A 27,580-nucleotide genomic window follows, 5' to 3' on the forward strand; every position below is an offset into this window, starting at 1 on the left:
TTCACTGAATGAACGTGGCAATTTTTAAATAAGGGAAAATATAGTAATTCGACTACGATTCAACCGCGAAGGAAACGACTTCATTTCCGAAGCGTAAAATTCGTTCTTTTGAAAGTTCCAAGTCGTTCGGATGATTATGAGCGCCGGTATACTTCTTTCCACAGCGAAATGGCTTCTTGATGGTACTAATATTCTCACCGGTGGAAATTTCGACAAAATCCACCGGGTCTATAAGGACTCCTGATGGAGCCGATGTTTCACCCATTTTACGAATTTCGGCGGAGTCCGAGGAAACTCTCGGCGGCCGTCGTTTCTTTTCATTCCCGTGGGTGGGGGTCGTCAGCAGTCCGATGATCGTTCTCGAGGACCTCCGACGGGATGATGTCTCTGTGCCTCCTTCGAACTAGTTCCAACGAAATCCGGCAGTGCTCGTTCGATTCGCAATCTTTTGCGGATAACTAACCACCCCCAGACTCGAGTTCACGATGCCTCGTGATCTATAGCTTATTAAGAGACCCGTGCTCCGTCCTGCTCGTCCCTTCGCTCTTATCTCTATCACCCTCTTTTTTAACTTCGAGAGCGAAGTCATTTCACCTTTTCATGTCACGCTCTCATTCATTTGCGGCCGGCATGGCTCAATACCGTCGCAATGGTTCGAATGCCACGATTAGCTGGACAAAATTTATTCTCAAATCAACAAAACTCTTCTATCAAGACTATTACACTGGGAAACCTTAAATCGTTAAATTGTTAATGTTCACGGAAGACTGACCTGGCACTTATTCGATCACGTCCTAAATTTATTAAAATATATTTGGGTCTGGATACCCCTATGTTATACAGCGTTTTTGCTTACCTAAGAGAAACTTACTATATCACGGTTCAAACTCTGTGTCGCCTGCGCAAATATTACAAGTACATATTCGGAATGTCAATCTCGTTTAATCGAACGCTTCAGGACTCTGGAATTGATGACAAAGATCTGAAAAGCCACGTATAAGTTTATAAACGTGTCCGGTAACCGAGGAAATTTTTGTGAAACGATGACGCGACCGTGAAAATCAATGATCGTTCGACGAGAAGTGTTCGCGGGTCGATCGACGCCCAATGACCCGGCACAGTCGTCTAAAATAATTTCTAGCAGGTAGGAGATCTAATTGGATTGGCCGTGAGTCAAGTGGCCCTTCATACAATTTAAACAGAGGTGAATTGGTGCTCGGCATAGTTCGGGACCGTAACAGCTCTCCATCCGATAAATTGGCCTTTGAAAGACGCGACGCAGACTGGAAGAACCCGCAGGAACGACCGTTACAATAAGTTCCACTGAATTACGGGGCAGGGGGGGTGGAAGGGGGGTGGGTTTAATTATAATTCTAGCCGGGTGACGATACTCTCCGAGTGGAGGTTTCTTTTGTCGTTTCACGCCCGACCTCCGACCTAGAGAACTTCCACGATGGCTCATTGACGTGGGAAAAGAGTGAGCCCGCAGGAAGCGTGCGGTTTATGGAAACTTATGGCGCGTGCCGTTTTCATAATTTCACAGGAATGTACCCTGCAGTCCTTGTAACGATTGCCTACAGCCAGTCACGAAAGTTTCTGTGCCGAGGCATTTAATCGTACCACCTACATTTATTTGAATTGTTATTCTTCTGAATTTTCTGGGATTTGTTATCATTTCTATCTTCATTAAAAACATTTCGATTAACTGTACCACCTAAATTTACTGAAGACTGCTCCTTGTATTAGGCGTGCAAGTTCGTAGCTTTTTCTCCGAGGTGAGTCTCAGTTTTTTTTTAAATATAATGTGTAGTTTGATTTAGCAATTCGGAGAAGTACAGAAGTAATGTACGTCTGATTTTAGAAATAGAAAATGTTTAAGGAAACGTTTTAGCACATTTTAGCAAAATTTGTCTGACGAAGGTCAAACCAAAGTCACACGTTAATTCCGCTTCAGTTAGGGGTTTCCCCGATAACGTCGATTATTTTGGAAAGACGAAGTAACGCAACATTTTCGAAACAAATGAAATTGCTTGGCGGCCTGTCTAGATTAACATGTTCAAAGCGGTAAAATATTCACGAACAATATATACTCCGGTTATTATAATATTGGAAATGTTGCAATGCGGAGGATTCGATTCTCACAAAAGTTAATGGTGAATAAATTTTACGCAGTATATTTTCAGCCGGGTTATTATTACTTGCTCTTTCATATCCAAACTGCGTTATTTCAGTTTCTGTCGGTAAGTTCTGAAACGTTTCCCGCTTATTCTGTCGATTCAAACGTATTTTATGGTGATCGTATTTTCTGAAAAGCGTTCGTAAAATTATTTTTATATTCTCCCAATTCCACATGTTTCTAACAAAAAATGGAAATATATAAAATTATCTATTCACTATCTGAAATAATGTTTTACGCAGCTCTGTTTATCGGATTATGATTGAAATTGATATTGCTTTCAAGAAATTTATTGAGAAATCGTTAATTGTATATTTATTGCATATTTTTGACAGCTCTGGCAACGTGTTAGATGTACATATACAATTGTTACCGGTAAGATGATTAATTGCGGTATTCGTTTCGAACAAATTACTTGGATTTTAAATCATTGTAATTTCTAGTTCGTTGCAGTCGACGCGATAAGAGCGCGGCCGTGTAATTCGAAGTATTTCTAATAAAAATGGTAATGATAACAAATCTCGGGAGCGCGTTCCATTCCCATGGAGAAATCATTTATCACTGGATCTCGCCGTGCAGGCGAACAACGTTGAAGGTGAAACGTGACAGCAGGTGAAAGAAATGCTGCGCGTATGCGCGAAATGAGTTTCAAGTTTTCAAATTTCATTCCGCCCGCTGGAATCGCGAGTTTCTTCGTCTACGCGTTTGTATGGAAGAGATATAGAAAACTTCCGAACAGGCATTAGGTTGATGTGAAAGTTCCGCCGTACGTTTTCACCGGGCTGCATACACAGAGAACTTTAAACTTTCATAAAATAAAATCGAACGCGGCTCTTTCGCTCCACTTTTGTTTTAAACATCTTACGATACCCAATATGTGAAAATTTCTTGTAATATCGATGAGATCGGCTCGCAAATTCGTACGAAGCACTGTCAAATAAAGAACTGAACAACGAAGTAGAAAGGGACAAGGAGGTCAAAACTGTTCCCAAACACCAAATTGAATTTCCAACTGGCCGTTCGATAGCTTATCCAAAGAAAATACTTTGTGCCAATTTTCAACATTATATGTCGACGTGGGGGGTAGTAATGGGGTGACAAAGAAAATCAGGTTTTTCCGTAATTTCTCTTATAATCTTCAATTGAAAATTCTGAAAAAAATCGGGCATATTTTAACTATTAGAACGCACATCTATGAATTTTTTCAGAATTTTTAGCTTCGAAACCGAATTTTTACAAATAAAAAAGATTTTGAAATGCCGATTTCTTGTAGAGGTTATGAGACTGTAGGTTCATATTTCTACAGTTTTAGCATCTCCTTATGGTTGTTGACATATAATTTTTTCAGATTTTTCAAAGTGGGCCACGTAATTAAAAAAATCAAGAACCATTATTTTTTAACTTTTCCATGCCCGTACAAGTACCGTGTTCGTATAACGAATTTATTAGATGGATACAATATAATCTATACTAAAATTTAAAAAATTGTAAATAAATAAAATGGTCGCTAAAAGCTATCAATTAAACGCAGTACAGAACAAACCAAGCAAAAATCAGCATTCATGAATGAATCCGCGTTCACGTTGCAGACGTATTCACATAAAGGTATCAAGGTTTCGCTAGAGCAATTTTCAAGCTAAAGACGCTTGTGTTATAAAAAGAAATGGGAACTTGAATCGCCCGCAGCTGTGTTTCCCGACTAGAACGAGTGATCCTCCGCACGAAGCACTTACATAAGAAGAAGAAAAAAAGAGTTGTGTTTAATTTTGTCGTCTAACTACGTCAGTCAGTCATGAAACATTTCTAGACAGAAACTACGAATTTTTATGCACAAGTAACATTGCCTACATCAATTGCAAGAAACAGATTTCTTCTGACAGCTTCAATAATTCTCAAATTCTTTTAATTTTTATTTTTATCATAAATAAAGAAAATTCACACTCTAGTCACAAATAAGGTATATATTGTATCCGGAAAATTATAAATTATTTATCTAAACTGAAAGATTCGGTAATATTTTGAGGATAAAAATGAGGAAATATTATAGTTAAATAAATAGATTCCAATTCGCAGCTTCGTTCTCGCACCAAAGCGACGACCATCTTCGAGCTTGCAAGGTCTACTTTGGTAGTCGTTGTAATTACAATAAAGTTTCAATGAGCCTTGTTCCTGCAGAGTCGTAGGGGTTCGAAACATATCCAGCTATTAGTACAGTCCAGTGGTTATTGTGCGAGTAAGAATATGATGATCATAATGGTACCTTGGGTAGTTTCCAACATTATTAACGGGTAGAGGGTTTTGCGCGAAAACCCCGGCATTCTTGGCACATTCGGCTCCACAGCAAGAAAGTGTGATTGTGCTCGTCGTTTTACTTTACCGTCGAAAAGTAACCATTTTTCATTTTGTGCTTGAAATTGAAGCAGCCATATTTCAAATTTGAAAGCAATTTAAATCTGTTACCAGAACCTTCGTGATTTATAACAGTGCGTTACGCGAAATTGTCCTCCTCGCGGTTGGTCTCAAGTTTTAAGCGGATTTGCGAAAGCTTCTGCCAACGAAAAGATTAGGTTGCAACAGAAATCCGTTCGGTTGCAAATATAAATATGTTCTAATTTTAAGGATTCGGTTGCAAACACGGATATGAAAACACGCGAGAATACAACGGGGAAAATTATTCTACAAATAATTATTACGTTATGGAAATAAATCAGAAATTACAGAACATTATTCGATGACTACTTCTAACTTGCATTTATTGTCTGTAGTTTTCGGTAGATAGTTTCAACGACGAGTTCTACCTATGTCATTATCGCGGACTTTGCTCATTACACGCACGTCGCTGCACTTGTACTAATTGTACGCGCATATAACGAGGCCACGCTGTACTCTGTTTTCTAAATATACACTTATTCATTGCTGTGCCTGCGGTGCTTATAAAACAGAACAATGCGATATTAATATTTAATACCCCATTCAAACTTGCTCAAGCAGAACAAAACGTACTCGGTTATAATTATTGATCGTACTTCAGTTTTGCACAATTTGTTTCAAACATCTGCATTCGTTTTCATCCAGAAACTTCTGAAACGGAACAATACAGATATTTAATATTCTATGAATTTGTTCAAACAATACAAACTCCGCCAAATCATGGTTATTTATCATTCATTTCCAGTTGTATAATATTCGTTTGAGAATTACAAAATTCGCTTTCATTTCTACAAATGATTTCATCAGTCAACCAATCGCAAACTGTTCCCTAATCAATTAGGGAATTTTAAAATTGAACACTTTCGAGCCGGTAAACACGGTCGACGTCGAAACGTGGATCTGTAAATACTTATATCCCGGTTAGGCTCTGTTCACCGTTAATATCGCTCGGCGAAATCTCGGTTTCCGGCTAAAATTTCAAAGTAATTGGCATCCCTTTCATGTAGGTAAATTCAACCGCACTTTAATAGTATGACATGTTGCGTGTGTCAAGATAACCGGTTCAGTGGTTTAGCTGCTACCACTTCGGATTAGTACTGCGGCTTTCTCGTTTGTCGAATTACTGGGATTACCCAGATTACACGGATCGTACAAGTACGATACGTCTAATACGAGTTATTCCGCGCATATCTTACTGTCAGAGATCGCCGGTGTTTAATCGATTAATTAAATTATACGCCGTCGCTAGCCACGACGTATGAAAATCACTCTTCCCGGGAATTATGCTGATGTCGTTCCACCAAACGTCAAGCAAACGTTCCTCTGTTTGCGCGATCGTTAAAAAGAAACTTCCGAGAAGCTGACTACGTCCTCAGGAAAAAATTGCGCCTACACATGGAAACAGTACATCGATATTTTCTTAAATTCTCTTAATACCGTTTTAAACTCCATCTACTGAGTTTTGTCATAAAAGCGTAAACTTTGTAGCCTAATTATAATTAAACTGTCGATCGGATGCACAATTTTTGAACCTGAACCACTGTTTTTCAATGTTAAGAATACGCGTTTAATACTAAATTGGAAGGCACGGACAGCCACAGTTAAGTGTCCACAACTAGTCCCACTAGTTACTATGGGAGCCGAAGTTTCCAAAAATGGAGAAAACATACCAGCGACGTTGAGCTGAGTATGAAGATTATTACGCTCTAGCCATAGTTAAGTGTCCACAACTAGTCGCACTAGTCACCATAGTAAATAACGGTTCTAGCAATGGGTAAAACTTACCGGTGACGTTGAGCTGAATATGATGAACATTATTGCACTCTCGGTTCACTGTCAGGTACGTAGCCTCGCACTTGTACAGCCCCTCGTCCTCTATTTTCACATCCGAAATCTTCAAGAATGTTTTCGTCGAATTCTTCGTGTACTCTATATTCGACCTGCAAGAATCAAAATCAACGGTACCGTGAATTACAATAAATCAGCTGTGGGAACTTATGTGCTAAAGTTTAATGCGATGTAGTCGAAGCACGAGTCATCTTCCTGTGAAACGTGATTAACGCTCGAATCAGAACGGTTTATGACTAGAATAATATTCTTACTTGTATATACGGATTACACGCAGCTGGCTGCCATTAATATAACACATTTGCAATCCTATTAGCATCGGGTAATGAATAGAACAATGAATCGGATCAACCTGCTCGTTATATCGCCAAATCGATAGCGCTTTACTTATGCCACTAAGGAAACAATAGCATTAGAATTGATGCGACACAATCGCGCATCCGATTTTCCCCGTTGCTATTATGGCAATTCCACCGGCGCGGCGCCACCGTTACAATTGCAAACCGCGTTTAACATAATTGAAGTTATTAAAATGTCGTCTTCCGGGTGATAACTGACTATAGTTGAGCTTCTCAGTTTCGATAATAATGCGACGCAGTTGAATGATTGCGAATGGTAGTGTAACAAATCAAAGTAGACTGTATTGTTCGCGTTATTAGTTCGTTGATTCATAGTACTGAGTCACAGATTTGATAAAAATCGAATTTAAAGATTTAATTGACTTTTAAGAATGTTGTTCTTTTCTTTTAATGTGAAAATTGAGGTACAAAATGAAAGTCCAATTTTCAGAAATTGGTAAAATTGTAAATTACAATAAATTTGTAAATGCGTAAATATTTATAATCTAACGATTGCATTTCTTATGCAAGAAATTCAATATAAAACATCGAATGAAGAAATTTAAATTTATCAGAATTGATAAAAACGAAATATGAACTTTTGCAAAGGTCCATAATTATTTAACGATTTTATGACGGTTTTTATGCCGCTATGGCGTATTACAAAAGTTGGAAACTATAGTACACGGAGATAGAAATTGCGAGCTCGTAATATCGATTTTTATTATACAGTGAGTTTATGATAATTCGCTCAGGTAATAGAAATTGGTTTAGTTGTGACGTTAAAGCGCAGGGTAATGGGTTCCTCTTATAGTAATTAGCCATCCTGACAATCATAACTGTTCTCTGAATGTACTGCGTTTATGCCGATATTGTAGTTTCGGTTTGTTAGCATGAATGCTTAGGCAGTCGTAGCTCCGATGTTTATCTGGTAAGCGACACAATATCCGAATGGTAGTGATAACTGTTATTAACTAGTACGTTTGTTCATTAATGCGATGCATTTCTGTTAATTACCGACGAAGTGATACACGGATCGGCTAGACAAATATGTTTTCGGCTGTATGGAAAACAGTTTGCGTTACAATACGCCGCCTGTTTACTACCTGCGCCATAGTTGCCTCAAGAAATTTAATCTAAACGAGCGACTATGAAATTTCATTGCTTCATCTTCCTATTGGGATTAGATTCGAGAACGTGGTTCGATTGGATTGCAAAACTAGCATAATATTTATGAAAAATTGCATTTCGAGATGTTCTATTTAAAAAGAGTTGTATACGGAAAATTAATTAATGTTTTAATGTACTGGTGGATATATTTGTTAAAATTTGTTATTTCTTGGATTAGTATTTCTTAGGTATTTACACAATTCTTTACATTATTTTATTGCGTGAGTGTGAGCCGTTAACGAGTGTACTTCGAAAAGCGGATATCCTTTTCCGTCATCCACGATATTTGTCAAACTTCTCCATCTCGGTGAGGTTAAAAACACTCTTTGACAGTGGCCTGGTTGCGAACAGGGGGCGCACCAGAACTATTCCCAAAGTTTGCGCAACTATTTCGCCGTGGCTCGTCAGCATGGCTCCGAGTAACCGTTAATAGAACCCGTGATTATCTCCGGAGAATGATTACCAACACCGTTCTAATTGAAGTTAATAAACCCCGGCTGGACACCTGGCGAATTTGATATCCGTCGGGAGCTGTTCAAAGAAACGCGCAGACGACGACGATGCCACGCTACACCGCGAATTCTGGCAGGAAGAAGCAGAAATCGCATTAGCGGGTCAGAGAACGGAACCGGGCGCGCGTTCATAACGGATAACAGGTGAAACGCCGGCGGAGCCTTTGATCTGAACGGGAGCGGAGTACCCGTTAGACCAAATGGCTCCGCGAAAGCATCAAACGAGACTAAACAATCATCCCCCCCCCCTCTCTCTCCCTCTCTCTCTCTCTTTCTCTACGGAATTCTCCGGAACGTTGGCATTCCGTTGCGGCCAGCTACATATTCTATTTCTTTATTGTAGACAAGAGATACAGTAGTCTCTCTGTAACTGTCACATCCTCGGGTCTGCCGAGCGACACTTATAGTAGGGGTGCCACATTCTTTGTACTGTGCAGAACGTAGAAAAGGATAGCGATTGAAAAAGATGGAGGGACTGAGTCCCTCGAAGGAACCTCCCTTCAAGGAACTTGAATCGCTTAGTACACGAGTACTCGCAATTGTATAGTGTTTGGTGTCATTTTATATAAAAAAAAAAACGAGCCGAATACGATGGTTTCCTCGCTTGCATTAGTGTGAGTCTCGCCAATACAAAACCCCTCGTTCGAGCTTGTTTATCGCTTGACTGGTTCCAGGGGGGATGCCCCCAGTGGCGGGGATTATATTTTGACAGTTACGGCAAAGACCTCCCCGACAGTTACGGAGAGAATACTGTGCTGTGAATGAGACAATTCGTTTAGCGTCCGTTCAGAATACAGTGTTGCTTGAGAGGTTATGACAGGGTGTCCGAAAATGTTGTATTTCGAGTGACTTTTTTCAAGTTTGCGTTTCTTGGTCAAAGGGTTAACCGTTTCGTGAAACAAAACCTATTCACCGAAAAGACATCGCACGGAGAACGACTAAGAAGCTGTGGAATTTCGGCGAAAATAGAAATATTCACTACAGAATTAATGGGCCATTCACGTAAATTTGCTAGGCTCCGGGATGCTTACGAACGACAGCGTACACGTTTCCTCAGTGCACCACTATTCACCGTGTCAGACACGTAATAGAGAGTTAACAGCCTATCACTGGTGTTTCCACGTTCTTCGGGCTGCAGCACGAAAAGCGTCGTAAATCGAACGCAGATTAACGACAGAGCTTTTGGGAATGTCACGATTACTTTGCCCGGCATCGAACAGCGTCGATTAACAGAACGGCGTTCAAGCTTCCCGATAAACGCGAGTAAACGGCTTGGTTTGGTTTTGTGCCGAGCGCTCGACACAGAGGATTAGACGAACCAGAAGGTATTCAGTTCGCAGCCATAATGGAATATTTGTGCTCGCGATTCAAACTATACCAATACTCCGCTCGTTTGTAATATCTGGGAAGAAAGAAGAAACAAATATAACAAGCTGACAAAGATCGAATTTATTTCTGCGGCTCTTGTTGTATGTATAATTTCAATAATTGCAAACTAAAAAATCCAAAACCGGCGGTGGTGGATTTTCAATTTTCGAAGTTTGCTGATACTCAAACCCCTATATTTCCGTAATAAAAAATAAGGTAATGGCTCTGAGCTAAGGTGACTTAAGAACCCTTAAGTAGACTTTATCGAGGATGTTTCTACATTGCGTAGGAGCACGTTATTTTTGTTAATGTAAATATATGAAGAATATTTTTCTTCCCAAGTTTACGTAACGGGAGACAATTTTTTGAGAATTTTCGGGCGAAAAGAGGTGTCTTCTGTTTGAAGTTTTCTAATTTGTGACGTCTGTGGGCGTTGCGGTATTAAATTGGTAATGTGTGCTTGCACGTGAGATAAGTATAGAGACATCGACACGATAATTCCGCCGAGTTCTGTAATCTGCGTACGCTGATACGGGATTAATATAATTACTAATTATGGGCAGAGTCAAGATTACCCTATTAGCAGGGACGGGACACAGGGTCGAGGCATTAATCAAGCATTCCGTTTGTCAGATGGTCCGTCCTACAGATTGACGTACGAATCGCCATGAGCATTCTGTCCCAATCCTTTAACGTCCCGACGGCCAATACCACACCACGGTACAGCAATATGTTTCTAATCGGCAGGATCAACCGTGTCAAAACGCTTACGTCATTTGATAAACGATCAGATAGCAATATCAATAGCATATTGACTGTTCTGACGAAATACATGTATTAAACGTGTCGCGATAAATTCCTGTACCTGTGACATTTATGGAACGCATGCCGGACTAGTTCATACACGCCACTATTAATTAACTAAATCATTATTTGTGCAACAATTTGCTTTCGACCGAACCGAATCGGTTAATTGAATTTCTTCAGAGCTTTTCACCGCAAAATAGAATTTCTAAAGTCCGCAGTGTGTGCTTAAAACAATGTTACAGTCATATAGAGCAATTTGTAATTATGTAATACACTTTTTACAGATTTCAAACAAAGTATTGTAGACGATGAAACTACGTATACAATTCCAACGTAAAGAGTACTATCATTTGGAAGCTACTTTTTCGACAAACTATTAAAAATTCAGAGAAAACAGCCAAATGTACTAATTAGACAAGTCGTTGGATTATGCCACTCGCATCGAAGAATGATGGAAACTCGATCGTTAAACACCTTGCACAAGAAAGGTTTCTATCACGGGGTCATTAGTTATCCTTAATCTAGGCAGGGATCAGTATAAGAAACAAAGTGCATTCGCTGTCTAAAATGGATGCAAAGTGAAGCAGAGTAATTTTAGCGTATCGCTTTTCTAACGAGAGTTCTGGAACGAACTTTTTTTTCCCCCACCTCCTACCGAAAGTTCTAAAGACACTGAAAATGTCGGGGACGTTAATTACCCGCTTCCGAGAAACTAGGCCGGTAATAGGTAGCGTGGGGTCGGCAATTAGAGAGATAGAACACGACGAAGAACGTTCGAAATTAGCCTGCAACGAATTAATCTGAAGTATAGGGAACTGTTCGTGAATTCAGTGGAATTACGACACTCTTATTACAATGTTCATCGGAATCCGTTTTAGCGTGCATTACTCTCTACCAGTCGTTTTATTATTGCAAATCTGTCGCATAATTTGGGATAGGATTGAGAGAAAATTTGTCGCATCATTTGGACCAGCTAGCGAATTGTATTTTTCACGTTCAGTTCCTTTGTTAATTGTTTTAAGTGATTGTTAACAAACGTTGCCAGGAATCTTGCTCCAGAAATATTACAAATATTGAAAAAAACGAAGAACGTTAAGCTAGTTTTGAAATGCTTTGAATTACTGCGAGCTTTGGTTGTTACACAGATTATAGGTGCCATACGACTGACAGTCGCGTGTAAACGCGTGATCAAAGCTGACCAGATTACGATATGATCTGTTAATAGGTTAATGTTAAGATAATACTCACAGTGGTAATAGAGGGTGAATTATGCCCGTTGAATATGTGACTAGAGGAACGTAATTTGTGTAAATTAGATTAACCGGATCCTGATTACTATCCCGAGAAAATGGACGTGTAAATGTTGCAAGAAGTGTTTCAGTTTGCTATTTGCTTCGCATCAACAACAATGTTTTTATAAGAACGCGCAATTACTTTGTACCAATAAGTACCTACTGTATTTACTGTGGAAAATTCTGGAAAATAGTTGGTCCACATTAAACTGATTTGCAATTTACGTATTGGAACTTCTCGATGAATAAACATTAATAAACAGTATATCTCGTCGATCAATATAGAAGGTAAATGCGGCGAAATGTAATTAATAAGTAGGACCATTTAATTAACGTCGACATGAAATTACAAATAAAGCGCAAATAGGATACTGAAGATTAATGGCAGTCATATTTTCGCATGGTTTTAGGCATCAGCATTCTTTTTCGCGTTTCCTCCCCGAGAATTTTAAAATCATTTGGGTCAAGGCAGGAATATTCCACACGATGTACCATGAAGCAGTCGACCAATTTTCCTAGCATGCTAAGCACTTCGGTCTTATCTTTCGCGTCAACTTGAGTGTTGCTTTCGGGAGTAGAATTTTCCGACAGCTGTCGCTTCTATTTTCTGCAACATAACTCACGGAAGTCAACTCTCAAGTGGACTCAGGCTTAAGAATTACTCCTGATGTCGCGCTCGATATTATTTCACCTCTGAATATCTTCGTGTTCGACTAGAAAACCCCGAACCGTATTAAACGTGCTCGTTTTGACTTGTAAAAATTCTAATTAACAGACAGTCTACCGTGAAAATCATTTCTATTATTATACAGCACGGACAAATATACTTAATAGTAATTATTATTTGACATGTCAATTTTATTTGTCTTACGTATGTTTAAACATTCTAAAATAGAAATAGAACGTCGTCTGCTCTTAGAAAAACTTTCTATCGCCGAGAAAAATGTCCTATTTTAGCAAACAATGTAGTTCTGCGATTGTAGCAATTTTTTCTGTCATTTCTGCGAGGCGCTAAACGAGTATAAAAATACAGGATGCATTTCGACAGAGTCGAGAAGCTGTTATTTGAGGTCAGCTTTCCCCGGTTATCAAAGATGCAATCGCGAAAATCCTCGACGCCGGGACATCCCCCGGTGCTTCTTTTATCGTCTCCATCAAACTGGAATCGTTCACAAAGGGACGAGAGATTAAATTTGCCTTAAATACCTACGGCGCGTAATCCGAACTCGCAATTTAATGAGCTCGAAATGGAGATGGAGCAGGATAATACCGTCGACCAGGACGAACATTGAAAATGAAAGGAGTCTGGCCGCGTTACTCGTACCGCCACAATTTTGATCTCTCTGAAGCTGGCTGCCTAAACGTACCGTAAGCAATCTGCACATCACAGACTATGGCAATTCGTCTGGAGTTTTTACACTTTCGACTTTTATACACTTTAATTCGTTGTCTCACACCTTAAACGTCGGATGGCGAGGGTTGGGTCCATTTTATATTGAGTTAAACAAAAGGATTTATAAGTAAATATAAGAAAAAAATCGACCGTATTTTTCACATTTGAAAAAAAAAATAGAAGCAACATTTTGGTATCGTTGTTAAATTTTCAACAATATTAAAATAACATATTCTGCCGCCTGATGTGGTAAATAAACCTCCTTTAATTGCAGGGAGTTAAATAAAAACGTGTTTGCTCTCTCAATAGGTATACTAAACTGAAAATATAAAAACATTTTTGAATTCTTGTCAATTTTGAATTATTTTGCACTTCACTCGACTGTTCCTGTTATAAATTCATAAATTCCACAGTCTAATAATATGCATATAAAAAATTGTATGTACTGAACGATTTATAAGAATTTCAATATGTATGTGATAGTATTTCAAGCGGAACGGCAACGTTTTTAATCTGTGACCAGTTTTATTGTATTGAATGTAAGCCGGCAATATACGAATTATCGATTGGTATCGATTAAAATATGCTTTTAAATCTCTCTTTTTTTTTTAAATACTCTGTACTGGGTCACTGGGAAAGTAATACTTTTGCGCATGCATGGCTAAATAAATTCACCGTGACGTAGTCGTTTTATTTAATTAATTCCGTATTTACCGTTTCCCATAGTTCTTTTTCTTTCGGGTCTTCAGTTTATTATAAAATACTTGTTACTATCGTTCCGCGAATCTATAAAAATATTAAACATTTTGGTATGAATGTACAGATTTTGTACATTCAAGTGAAACGCATGAAACTCAGAGTGGCAGAAAATATTCGGGGGGGACTCATACAATTGTTACTTTCCTGTTAATTAAAATTTCTCGACAGCGAGCTTTCTCGTTAATTCGAATTTCTGTAAAGTAGCGAAAGTGAAAATCAGCATTAATGTCTGTACTCTTTTGCGTGTTTATTACAGAAAATTATTCCAATTGTGGAATCTGGCTTCAGAATCGCTACACCGATTCTCGTGCATTTTTTTGCAAATGCTACATGGAAATTTACCTAATTATAATTTTTTACGAACTCTGAAGCCTCCTCTTTACAACGACTCCTCGAAAACGTTTGTACGATTTTTTTCACTGTTTCATGAAACAAAAACGGGGAACAAGTGCACACATAACTTCAAATCACATTGGGAAGCCCACTCTGTACAATTGTAACTATTCGCACTCGTCGCTGGTGACTGTGGATATTTATGCATTTATAGTTTATATTTCCAAAGTGTTAATGACATTCTCTGCTGTTAAGATAAGAGATCTTCTAGCAGAGAAATTGAGCCTGTTCCTCCTCCTGGCTTTGCTGAAATAAGCCATAGAATTCAGAATTTGCATAAAATCCGCAGTCCACTAATGGCCCTGTTGCCGGAGCAATTCGAAAGGAAGTGAAGTTCGCCATGTTCGTTTTTCGCTTCAGAAAAATTCTGTCTTCGCAGGTGGTAGCAGGAATCCAGGCAACGGGGGCTGCACACTAAGGACCCGATAGATTTAATGGGCGCCGTAGCAAAGAAGTTCGAAGCAGTTTCGTTTAAATGGGAGTTCAATGCACTCGAGGAAACGGGCCGGATATCAAACTTATCGTTTATAACCGTGCAGGGTTCGTTCCTTTCTTCTCGGCTGGGTCCTTTCTCCGCGTGCGAGTGAGAGAGAGAGAGAGAGAGAGAGAGAGAGAGAGATTCATGTCGGAATTCATAAGAAATAGCACACAGAGAGATCGCGCGCACGCGCGCGCTAAGCAAATACGTTCTCGGTCTGGGTAGTCGTAAGTTCCAGGCAATTTTCTTCTTTGCTGTAATCACTTCTACCATCGCGCCTTTGAACGACAGAGGGAGACGTCGAGGCGATGAGAAACGCGGAAAATAAGGGAAACGAACACCGGAACCGGAACGATGAAGACGTGTACAGAAGCAGCCAGATAGCGAAGAAAAGAATAAGATAAGCCGAACTGCCGCTAAATAGAGAGGAAGGGAACGAAACTGGCGGACGTGTAAGTAAATTGAGGACACGGGAATTAGGGGACATGGAGCATGACATATGATGATGGCCTCGCTGAAGACAAGACAGTGCAGGCGAAGACCTCTCGCTGAGGAAGATGTGACTCGAGAGGGATCGCGATATGAACTTGCTAAGAATATTTTTTGGGAATGTATTTGCAGTTTCGGGAGTGCACCTAAACTAGAGACTTTCGGTTTAGTATAAATATAAATATATTATCTTAAACCTTTGCTGTATAACACCGAGTCAGTCTCGTGGCGAGCCTGACCTCGTCTTTATTTTAGGACGAATTCTATCCTTTCGTGACCAAGCGCATCTTCACACGCGTATAACTTTTGAACTAGTGGTCTCCTAGGATTGAAACTTGGATTTTCGGCATTTTCTCGCCAAAATCTACAGGATCACACAAAAGAAAGTTGAAAATTTCTGGTTTCCTGGGGTAAAGTTCGGCCAAAGTGTACTCTGAAACAGCTATTCCAGGCTATTTCCATATTTCTGCACGAAGTTAAAAGAGTTCAATGGTCGGAAATTGATCGGTTATAATCCAGTGTCTCTTTAATTTTGCGCAGCGTGCGAGTGCCTTTCGACAAACGCGAGCGCACGAAGCTATCGACAATTCGGAACGGTGAGTTCGCTCGGGGAGAATCGTCTCTGTTGAACGATGAGAAAACAGTTTCCCGTGAAAGGGGTAAGCCGACAGAAGGCAGCCGATTAAATCGAAAAGCGGCGAACGAGAAAAGTTCGGGAAGAGCCGTCGGATGTGACGATAAAAGTTTCCAAAATGTAAATGAACATAAAGCATTCCGCTATTCTTTCCTTCCTCGCCAGGCAATCCCGCGGTGCCCGCTGATAAGTGTTCATCCGAAACCGCGCTGACGTTTTCAATTACACCGAGCCCGCCATTATCGAACCGCCAGGAATTTTTATCGGGCCGCGTATAACTCAACGACAACCGAGGGGTAGACCGCGAGAAATTGTCAATGGGCCGCGAGGAAAATCGAACAAATACGATAATAAAGTTCTCACTTGCATCGATCGTCCCTTGGGCATTTTGCCGGGGTAATTTGGAAGAAGATGCCTGAAGTCTCGTATTTCTGGCCTGTGGATTTTACGCATTTATCAGGAACATGAGACGGTCAAATTTCAAACAGTATACTTGTTACGGTGACATCTCGATATTTGTCAACAACACCGGTCTTGCCAGCGTCGTGTATCGTATAGAAGACATATCCGAGCCGTGTTAAGTGGGGATAATTCCGCGACGTTTATCATACAGGCCTCGGCGACGTATATAGAGAAATCACTGTATATAACTTTAAGTGTATATCGATACACTGCTTTCAAATTATCACAATCATTAAAGAACGAACAAATAGCCTATTTATAAAGAGCCGCAGTTTATCATTATTTGATATCTACGTTCGAATTATATGAAAACATGATTGATGGTCCATTAAAGAAACGGTCCATTGAATGGAACAAACAACTGGATGGAAAATGGGAAAAATTGAGAGTATGCTTTCAAATGTTTCAACTCCCGGCAAAGAAAATTAGGATTTTATTTCCTCCCGTAAAGAATTTTATTGTGCCCATACCCAACCCAGACCAAGATTGTTAAACTTTATTAAAATCTTATAAGTTTCGCAGGTTAAAGAGCGCTGCGAAAGCATCTGGGGGTCCAATAAACGAAAATCTGCAGTTTAATTGTTCTCCTCTCTTCGTTCTTTCTTTTTGTTCGAAGTTTATTCCTTTCAATTTCTCGAGCGTCGACTACAAAATTAAATTTGTTAATGTTCCTACAGTTTAACGCATAGCATAATCGCGCGTGGCGTTCTCTTGATAACATAGCCGTTGGAAATTTTCGGAATGCCACGGTGAAGCATGAGCAGAATTAATAATCCCGCGTGCTCCGTTTGTTTGCTGGATATTAGGCTAACCTTTCGTGCCGCGGAAATTCATCCGGTTAATGCGAAATCTAACGCTCGCGAAAAACGTATTCAGTTTCCAAATCCTACATGTGTGATGTTGTCTTAAGTGCACATTCGAAGACAATCGTTTTCCAAAAACGATACACGCAGTCAAATCCAATGTCTTTCTATTTCTTTTTTAATTAAATTAAATAATAATGGTGGACACTGAGATTAATAAAAACTGAATAACCCTTTACAAAAATACTAGAAACAGATATTACGGTCTAAAAATTAGTTAATAAAAACACAGCAAAATTTCTCGAGAAAAAAAATTAAAAGCTTTCGACACTTTCTTAAGAAACCTCAAAAATTCCATAAAATCAAAGTAAGTTATTTAATGAAATAAAAATAGAAAAAAATTAAATGTATGATATTGAGTAGTCCTCCAGCTTTCTTGCATTTTACGGATCCTAATTAAATTTGGCACAATGAATATATTAACGTAAAAATTCATTTGAAAACCAGGACAAATAATTCCGTCACCCACGTGTGGGTGACATGGCGGTCAACGTGTTAAAACATTTCCTTGGCTCTGTCTTGTCGCGTGCAGATTAATTTGCTAATTAGTTGCTGCTTATGCGTTCAAGCGGGTGATACTTTCGACTTATGTAATAACGAGTAAGACCTTTGATTCCGAGGTCGCTGGAAAAAGCGAGCATCAGAACGGAGGGGTTAAACCGACGGGAATATCGTCGTAATTCTGCCCACGAAAGGTGACGGGGTAATTAAAAAAAAAATATATCCGAGCAAATGATGATTCGGGATTACGTCGGCAACGCAATTCGGGGAGAGGGGGGCCAGATATTACGTCTCCGCATTAGTCGTTCTCTAAAGGGAGATCGCATCGAAATAACAACACTCTTGAAAGAAGTTTCCTCTTCTTACGCGCGCGTTCTTTGCCCCGGCAATCGAGGTCATCCTCATGAAAAGAACACACGCCTGGAAGCCCCGACTTTCTTGCTTCGGGATCTCATGGGTCACCGTTTCAAAGGATATCTTACAAACGTTGTAATTATGAAACTATCCGTCAAAATGAAACGGATATCAAGGGAAACGCGGAAAAATGAACGAATGGACCGACGCTCTCGGGGTTCCTTTGCTTTTGTGTTTCCACTCCGCGCCGCCGCGATCAACCTTCTGCATAATTCCGTTTTCTACCGAGTCCACGCTTTCTAATTTATCAGCTCCGGTCTGCGGATCTCTGTGAGAAACAAACATTTGCTTCGGCAAACGGGAGCCGAATAGATAGGCTGTTCATCCATTTTACTTATTTTATTACTTATTATATCCACAGGCTTTGACGAGGACACCCCTCTTCGCCCTTATACAATTTTCAATAATACGTAATTTTATATAATCTTGTGCTTTCTAAACAAACTGTCCACTAATTTTAGACAAAACTTAACGCCTGAGTCTTTTTTGACACACGGCGATATTTCAATGCAGTTTTCGATGTAAGGCGATGGCTTGGGACCGGCTTTCGTCGTATTTCGGATGTAGAAGAAGAATTATGTTGAAATAAATAGCATCGCCTTATATCGGAATAAAATTGTACATATTGACGAAAGGTTAAAGCGATTTTTGGTTGTTCATGTAATATATCGATATTTTAACTAAAAATAGATAAAATAGATAGAAAGAATCTTTCTTTATGCAGCATTACGATTTACTTTTGCTCATTTCATTCCTTTCTTCCTGAATAATTTATAGAATTTCCCTGCTAAAAGTATATGAATAAATGTTTAGAAGCCCCGGCATCAGTTTTACCTAAGTATCCAAAAACGATTGTCGCCGCAGTAACTCAGAAACGGTGCTACCATATTTTTACGAAATTAGCTTCTGAGAAGGAAGTTGGTTTAACAGAGAGAAAAAAAGGTCCTGTAACATCTAAATTGCACACACTCATGCAAATTCTCTGTCCATAAATAATAAAATTACCCCGTATAACAAGGGAAAATTTGTTCCCCGTCTACAAAATACTTCGCAACAAAAGTACTGTAAATTTATGTTGCTACTTTCTTCTCGCATCGTAGAAATTTGCACGTGCTAGTAGTGCATAAAAATTCACGGTCTAATTATACCGTTAAATCTTATCCACGCTTATCTAAACGCGTTCTGTGCACCAAGTGTATGCATTTTGGCTGGCCATTCTGCGGAAGCGATTTCGAGTACGCTATGAATTGCTATGGGGAAGTTCTGCCGTGCGCACCTGCCAATCAGTCGCAGCTGACAGCGCGAGATGGTCGAGGGAGTAGACTACCTTTATCGTCCAAAAAAAAAAAAAAAAAAATCGAATTTTGTTTTTCTACTTTCTCGTAGTTTCACGTGTGCAGAATGTTGCATTAGAGCGATTTCACGAAATTTCAAACCTTTCTGTGATTTGAAGCTCTGGAATAAATAGAGCACTCTGAAAATTATTTAATAATTCTTCGACTCGAACTGATGCCATTTCTATCAAATGATTGAATCTCTTCAAAATTCTATGCTACATTCTAGATAATACTTTCTAGATTGAGAATGGAAAAAATTGTTCATCGGTGTAAGCTGTTTCAAAAACAGCGAGTAACTCTGCCACTTTTTAATATTTTGTTTTGAAAAAAACTGGAGAATAACGTCAAGAGATATGTTGATATCGCCTCGAAACCCCGGAATTTATCGCGTATTAATTATCCTGAAAAAAATTCCCGAAAACAGTTTGGCTCGGTGTTGTAGCGCAAGGGGTTGAAAGAGCGTCGTGTTAAAGACGGACGGGAAAAAAAGGTTGCGATATATATAGATATATAATTTACCTGGCGGCGATATCGTCGTTACCGCGCGTTGTCCCGCCTTTCTCGCTGAAAATGATGATACGCGTTGCGTCACGATACCATTTGATGCTGTGTAGCCCGTTGCACTGCGGAGATTTCAGAACGCACGGCAGCAGCACCTCTGTTCCGAGTTCAGCGCGTTTCTCGCTCTTCAGCCACGGCTCGTTGCTTCCTGAAACAAACGTACGCAAACGCCGTGAATTGCGCGCCGTTCGTTCGTTTGTTTGCTTGTTTACAGAAAGGATAACGTTCCAGCGAAACGAAATCATTTTACTCGGCGCGCTCCGCCATGAACGTGACCGTTCCGTAGACAGTTCGGTTACAATCCTCCAGCGAGTTGTTAAATCATCGATCCCCCGCTCTGCTAAGAACGCTAAACAAACAGTCGGACCGAAGAGCTTGCCCAATTCAGCAAAAACTGCCCGCGGAAATACACTACCGCAAAAAGTTAGAGCACCTAATTATAACAAAAAAATCGTCGAGTTTTCAACCCCTACAAACTCGTGGGGAAAAAATGCTCGCGTCTGAAGAATTGATGAAACATTGAATTGTGAAATGAAAAATTATCAAACTTCTACAACTTCCCAAGAAGATCTCTAGTATTCCCGTCCAAAAAATTAAATTAGCGATCATGGCGAGGTTGACAAATTAGCAAAGACCAGAAAACGTGTTTTAAGATTGGTAGATTAAGCTGTAGAACTGTGTACAACAAATGTAAACATTGTAAAAGACTAGAGACAGACAAAAGTACAACTTCAAATTGCGTAGAGAAACCGAATTTTGTAGTATACAAATAAAGGGCTGCTACGCGAATTTATTGCAACTGTAAACCGGTGTAGAGGAGGCTACTATAATTTAAATGCTCCACTCGCTCGCACGGGAATTGCTATAGAGTTATTAGGTTGTCCCAAAAGTTCGTTTTGTTTTCGACCAATGCGCACGATACAAATTTAGAATACGTTTTTTAAGGAAGCAAATGACACGGTTAAATAAACGAGAACTTGGGATATAATATAGAACATCAACGAAGAGGTGAAATTCAAAATATAATTTATATTTTATGGCAAGTGCTGTCTTTATAATACACAAGAGATGTTAATTATTAAATGGAGCATTACTGTCTGTTACTCTGTTCGTGCTTTTCCATAAAATTACAAACGTTTAAGAGCAAAGTTCTAATCTAATATTTCTTAAGAAGTGAGACGCTTAGCATCTATGAAATCATTATCAAAAAATGCAATAAATACTTCAGTTTAATTCCAGTATACAACGACACTGTATTATACGTTGAAAAAGCATCGAACAGAAAATTAATAGGCTGCGATCGATCGTCGAGCAGCGGTTGAAACTTTACACGTTTACGAATGTTTATGAAACGTCAGAATAGGGTGTCAATTCTCTCGATGACCCAGAACACGTTTCGCGAAATGACAGAGCACGGGTGAGGGGGGCGAGGGGAGGCGTTTCAATATTTCTTTCGTATCGTCGCTAAAGCTATAAATATAGTGCTTTTTACAGAGATATGAAATGATAAATCACACTCGCAACGCGGAGCGCGCCCGTACGCAACCAGGATATTTTTCGTTGTTATTTTAATCTGAAATCGCGCCACGAAATTTACAACAACCTATACACGCGTTGCTTTAATTTTCATGTTTCGGGCGATCAGTCGCGCGGACTGCAATAAACAGTTTGTCCCCTGGCGATAAAGGAAACGATGTGCCGTGGCGCAACGAACGTTCCAAAAAAAAAAAATAAAAAAACAAAGAGAGAAAAATCAATCTAACGATCATCATCGTTCGTCTGAGAATATTCCCAATACATTTTTTTTTCTTCGCACCTGCTGTCCGCGAAGTTATCGTTGTTATCTAAATATTAATTAGCGGCGCAAGTAAACTATGAAAGCCAAGTCCGCTCTAATCTACATACACGCTCCTGATACCGTGTTGTGAACGCAGCAGTAAATTTCCCAGTCACAACTTATGATAAACAAGAGCATAATTCTTGGTTAATTCTCGCGCAAAACTCCGCGCAGTCAAGAGAGAGCGTGCGGAACTTGGCGAAACTGGAAGCGCCTTGGAAATTGACGACTTAAGGTGATTTATTAGCGGTTTCTGTGACACAGGGAATTTCATTCGTCACTGCTCGAACTTCCGGTTAACGTGACGAACACGTTTCAATAAAAACAAACGAACGTCTAAATATTCGAATCAGGAGTATTGAATATATTACGTTTATTTAATGCGTAAATTCCGTTAGGAATGATCCGATTTAAAAAAAGAACAACAACGAACGGCCGATAACATATTGAAATTAGTTACCGGATCAATGGCAGCCGAAAGAATTGATCGTGGGTGGAATCGGTTCGCCGTCGAAAGGAAGAAAGATTATATTCCGCCGTTGGATTTTTGCAACGGACCAAAACAAGTATACAAAGATAGGATATTCGTTTACGTAGCGCCGCTGGAAACATATTTCCCTGCGCGGAATTCTGTTTTATGCACCTCATCCGTTTTCTCAATTTTCCGAGCGCCGTGCCAACTGTTCCGCCGATCCCTTCTACGAGCCGCATAAACACATCGCCCATAAAAATCCCGTTCGCCACTGAATCGAAAAGCTGTCTCAAAGGAGACAATAATCAGACAGTGGCTTTCGCTTGTTGTAAGTTATCCGAGTATCGAAAGCCGATAAAATTTTCATGACACGCTACGCGCGAATGGATAAAACCCCGCCGAAGGAAACAGAATACGCACAGTGTAAATCGCGGTGAATATTCCCGCGGCGTTGTGTTCTCCGCGATAGCTTTGTTCCGTTCCTTAAAATATTTATTCGTTGGTCGATAGATTATTCTATGATCGCCAGACTGCGGGCTTTACGCGACCGTGACGGAAATGGAACGGAGATACAGAGAACGGTATAAACGTCAGAAGAATTTTAACATAGTTTCATATTGTCTTCAATTTGTCAAGCCTACGCAAAAGATTTGGCGAGAAATCAATTTCCTGGTTATTCCAATTTATTACGATTCAGAGAATTTTTATTTATATTATTTTATGGTGAAATATATTTCCGAACGATCAAATTCTCTTCCTGCGCTGTAGTCTAGAATGCAAAAATATTCTATGAATGTTTTTATTTTTTCGTTGGATAGTTTCTCGAATTCTACCCTCCTGTTGTTTTTTTATATCGTCCCTATTTTTATTTCGGGTTACAGTTTATAGATTTCCAGAAATAGAAAAACATGGCAAAAACAACTTGTTCTGCAAATATTTCGTTGATTTGCACTTTTCTAGCATTTGCTACTACTTTACTCACTTTAGTTACACTTTGCTATAACAAATTTTTCGCTTCGAATTTTCTTGTGCGTGTTAAAAAATATGAAAAGAGGGAGACAGTGCAAAATTCAAAGAGAAAATTGTATAAACTGTTTACAAACGTTCGTTGAATGATACTAAATTTTTAATATAAAACTTGTGTGAACGATCTGGTTAAAAATAAAGTCAGTGTCACAATGAAATTTATCATGTTCTCAGATTATTGATTGGATACAAAATTGATTGTCAAACTTGAAATTTTATTTGTAGTCTAGAGACTTGAAGGAGCAACAGAATTCCAAAATCTTTTCAATTTTTATTAAACCTCGAATTTGACTTTACGCGGAGGAAAGGTTCAAACGCGTATTAGAAGGGTGTGTCAGATGAAAATGTTGAGGGTCGCTATCAAATATGTCGGAGACGAAAATCTGTTAAAGTTTTAGGGGTCGGATATGGTAAGTGACCGAGACAAGGTCCGCTTATCTTTGAAGGGAATAGGATCCCAAAGCCATATCACACCGCAAATATTATATTCAAGTTGTGAATAATGTAGTATGCCGAGATATCTCGCATTACGGTCTCCGTCGTCGTCTCCTGTGACACGGAATTATAGTTGTTTAACACTCCTTAACACACGCAAAATGGCACTCGGTCTCGTTGCTCGTTGCACATTTAAAAAGAGAACATAAACTCACCACGTCTCGTTTCCCTGAATACTGATTCTTCATACATACTCGATTAACTGTTGAACTCGAACATTGAATTTGCACGGAAAATGTTTTGCAACTGGACTGCGGATATTTATGCAAAATAAACATTTTTGCAACGATCCTAAGCAACCGGAGTCAAGTAAAGAATCCTTTCTTTAATCACGGTAGTGAGGTAAAAATAAAAAAGTTTTTCACTATTTTATACTGTACCTACCCATTTTTGTCATAAATGCATAAAACCCGCTGTCTATTCACAATTATTTCTATTACGTATCATTTTGAGCACTACTTGCGTAAAAAATAGTTTCAAGAAAATTTCAGTAACCATTAGTTCTTTAGAATAGTATCTCCTAGCCGATATATGTCATAGCAAGACCTGTATTTTGGACATATATCGAGTAAACACTGTACTCCTACATTTTTCTACTTAGGATTCAATTACATGTCAACCACGGGGCTAAAATTTACAGTTTACAATAAAAAAAGCTTAAGGTGACCTTTATATTTAAATGAATAAGCAAAACAGAAAAATTTTTGACAGAACAGAATATTTTGAACAGAAAAATTGTTTGAATCATTTTTGATATACTAAATAGTTTAGAAGTAATACTGCAAAAACTCTGTTATGTTAAAGAATACGTATATTAGTAAGAATGTTGTTACACTTTGTTAAAATATAAAATCATCCTTGGGAAAAGAAGGGCTGAAGGAAATCAGGAAATGTTGCACAATCAGGATGCTGTTAAAAAATGCAAGGGACGTCTGGTTTGGCGAATGTGGCGTTAAATGGAAGTACTTAGACACTGTTACTTCAGTTTTCCTGATAAATTGTTAATGACGGATGTTGACCGAAGAGTGTAATCGAAAGATGCTCTCAAGAGCAGAACGAACTACCGGACACAGACCGAAAAGCCACTTTAGAACGTCTACCAACTCGTCGAAGTCTACTCTCCTGTGGGTTGATAACTCATTTATACCTTCCCGGCAACAGTTCGTGTTCTTTGATGAAACGAATTTCTACGTTGTGCTTTGATGCCTCCAATTCCATCCAGACACTACCCTAAAGAAACCCTTCAACCTGTTTACGGAAATGAGTCTAATCATTCGACTCCATCACGTAGAAAATCGAAAAATTGCGTATTACACGAAATATTGACAACACGCGAACAGACTGCGAATTTTTATGCAACACGAAAGTGGTATATGTCAATTGCAAGAGAGCACTAAATTTCTCTCTTTCTTTTAATCATTTCAGAAAGTTGGAAATGATATGTCCACAGACTTCAATTATTTCAATTTTTGAACTGTTCCTAATTATATGTATTTAAAATTCGCAGTCTATTGACAGTATTTTTCTGTATATTATGTTCACTAGATAGTCTCTCCTAGTGGGCGAAAGAAATTTTTTAATCATTCTAATCTGTATGAAATATACAGAAAATGTCACATAGAAAACGCGAATACGTGAATTTTGATGTACCGAGAACAGGCAAAAAGGGAAAAAGTACCTTGTGCATCAGGATCGTTTGATCTTGTAAAATATTTTTGTGGACGTTATGAGAATTTTTTCCGATGCATATGACGGTCGTTCTACAGAATTCGTCATCCGAGAATTTGTGTTATTCCATGCTTCGCATTATTACTTATTGTTTCTCTCCCACGGCGAACGTTTATCTTGCTGTTGTCCGAAAACAGGTTATATATTGTTTAATACCCGAATTTTAACGCAGAAATCGAGGCAGCGCAAGAGTTACAGTAACGGGGTAAAGCTAGCAATCTTTAAATCGATCGTTTAATAATAATTTCAATTAAAATCGGGCACAGGTTGTTTCGGTTTTGACACGGCCGCGGATTAAGCATCGAGGAGAGATCGATTCCGGCAAGCAGATTAATAATCGTTCAAGTAAATTAATTTCACCGATTTAAACGGTTAACTATCCGGCGAGTAATCGATTAACCGCGCGCTACTAATTATGGGTGAAACGCGCTACGTACAACGAATCGAGCACGGTCCGCTTAGTTTTAAATGTATTCCGACCGAATAAGTAGGTTTCGTTTTACCAATTGGGTATGCAATGCTGCTCGCGGGAACAGCTCCACGGCTTTGATAAATTTTTATGCCTTCGATTATACAGCTGCCAGGACGGAGGTAGTCGTGAGCTGGAAACGTGACTCGGGGATTCAGATTAGAAGTGATATCTATTCGGCCGATATCGATTCTCGCGTGTAAAGTAGCGAAAAGGGGAGCATCGGCGATAGCAATTCGTTAGAATACATCCCGACGTGATATTTCGTGGAATTGTAATTCGTATTTTCAATGGGGAAAATATTAACACTCAATCGGTACAATATTTATTCGATCCTCTCGCTCCTCGGGTCCGTGCTGTGACATAGATCGTGTAGCGCTACTGTTCTCTTGTGACCGCGTCGACCGCAGAAAAGGACAACGCGTGTAAACACGAATGGGGTATGCCCCCCAGTGGAGGGGGGACAGGTGAACCGACTAAGATCGTGTAGCTTCGTTCAGCTTAGACCAAGACTTTACTGCACTTCTATAAAGTATCAAAGGTACAAGTGCTGTCCGAAGCAGTGTTTAAATGTACAATTCGCAAGGCTTTCGATTATTAAAGAAATTCTTGAACTTGTACATTGCTATGGCTAGAACGAGAATGTCCGATAAATGCGGAACGAAGAGAAATTGCCGTTATAGATTCAAAATACGAAAATAATGGTTAACACGGTCTTTCCCGAGGCGCAGCTAGCTATGACGGATCATCTAATTTCCTATTATCCTAGCTGCCAGGCCAGGACGCGGTCCATGTCCGTGCCGGTAACGCACACATTCTTCAGGGCAATTTACATGTTGATGCAAAAAGTTTCGTTGAAAATTGGTTCTCCCGCTGGCTGAATCTAAGCGACGGCGTGCACCGGCTCTCGGGGCACGCGCGATTCCTGATCTCTCGATGGGCTCAGACACCGGAATACGTAATTTCGCCGGGCAGAAATGAAGCCGGCCGACACGGATCATAATAAATACTCGCGTTTCGTTAATACATATTCCGCGTCCGTTTCGCGCAGATTGAAACTGTCCACGGTTATAATGGAAACCGGGGGCTTGAAGAATCGCCCGGAATCAATTCGCCTGCTCGCGAATTTTCATTTTCGTTGTTTATCTTTTTGAATACCGCCCACCCGCGCTTCGACGGTAACGCGTTCATCCTGTGGCGAAACGCAAAACGATGCTCAATCAACTTTATAATTGGAAAACTCTCAAGGATACGCTCTTTGAAAGATCATTCTGCCGACAGCGATTTTCCATTCTTTTTTAACTCGTTTCAACAAACCTGACAAAGTC

The 27,580-nt window shown here is 39.5% G+C and overlaps 1 protein-coding gene and 1 long non-coding RNA gene across 7 annotated transcripts in view; one reads left to right on the top strand and one right to left on the bottom strand.

Moving 5' to 3' along the window:
• Nucleotides 1–27,580, bottom strand: part of Nrm (neuromusculin) — a 406,706-nt gene that overhangs the window by 101,408 nt on the left and 277,718 nt on the right. For all 6 annotated transcript variants that reach the window (XM_076792814.1, XM_076792816.1, XM_076792815.1 and 3 more), the window contains 2 exons: nt 20,184–20,373; nt 6,392–6,546 (listed from right to left, as the gene is read on the bottom strand). In XM_076792814.1, the coding sequence (XP_076648929.1) occupies nt 6,392–6,546; nt 20,184–20,373 (345 nt within the window). The remainder of the gene's footprint in view (nt 1–6,391; nt 6,547–20,183; nt 20,374–27,580) is intronic.
• Nucleotides 1–27,580, top strand: part of LOC143356821 (uncharacterized) — a 47,072-nt gene that overhangs the window by 3,472 nt on the left and 16,020 nt on the right. The window lies entirely within an intron of this gene.

The sequence above is a fragment of the Halictus rubicundus genome, chromosome 8 (genome assembly GCF_050948215.1).
Source record: "Halictus rubicundus isolate RS-2024b chromosome 8, iyHalRubi1_principal, whole genome shotgun sequence".
NCBI classification, from domain to species: domain Eukaryota; kingdom Metazoa; phylum Arthropoda; class Insecta; order Hymenoptera; family Halictidae; genus Halictus; species Halictus rubicundus.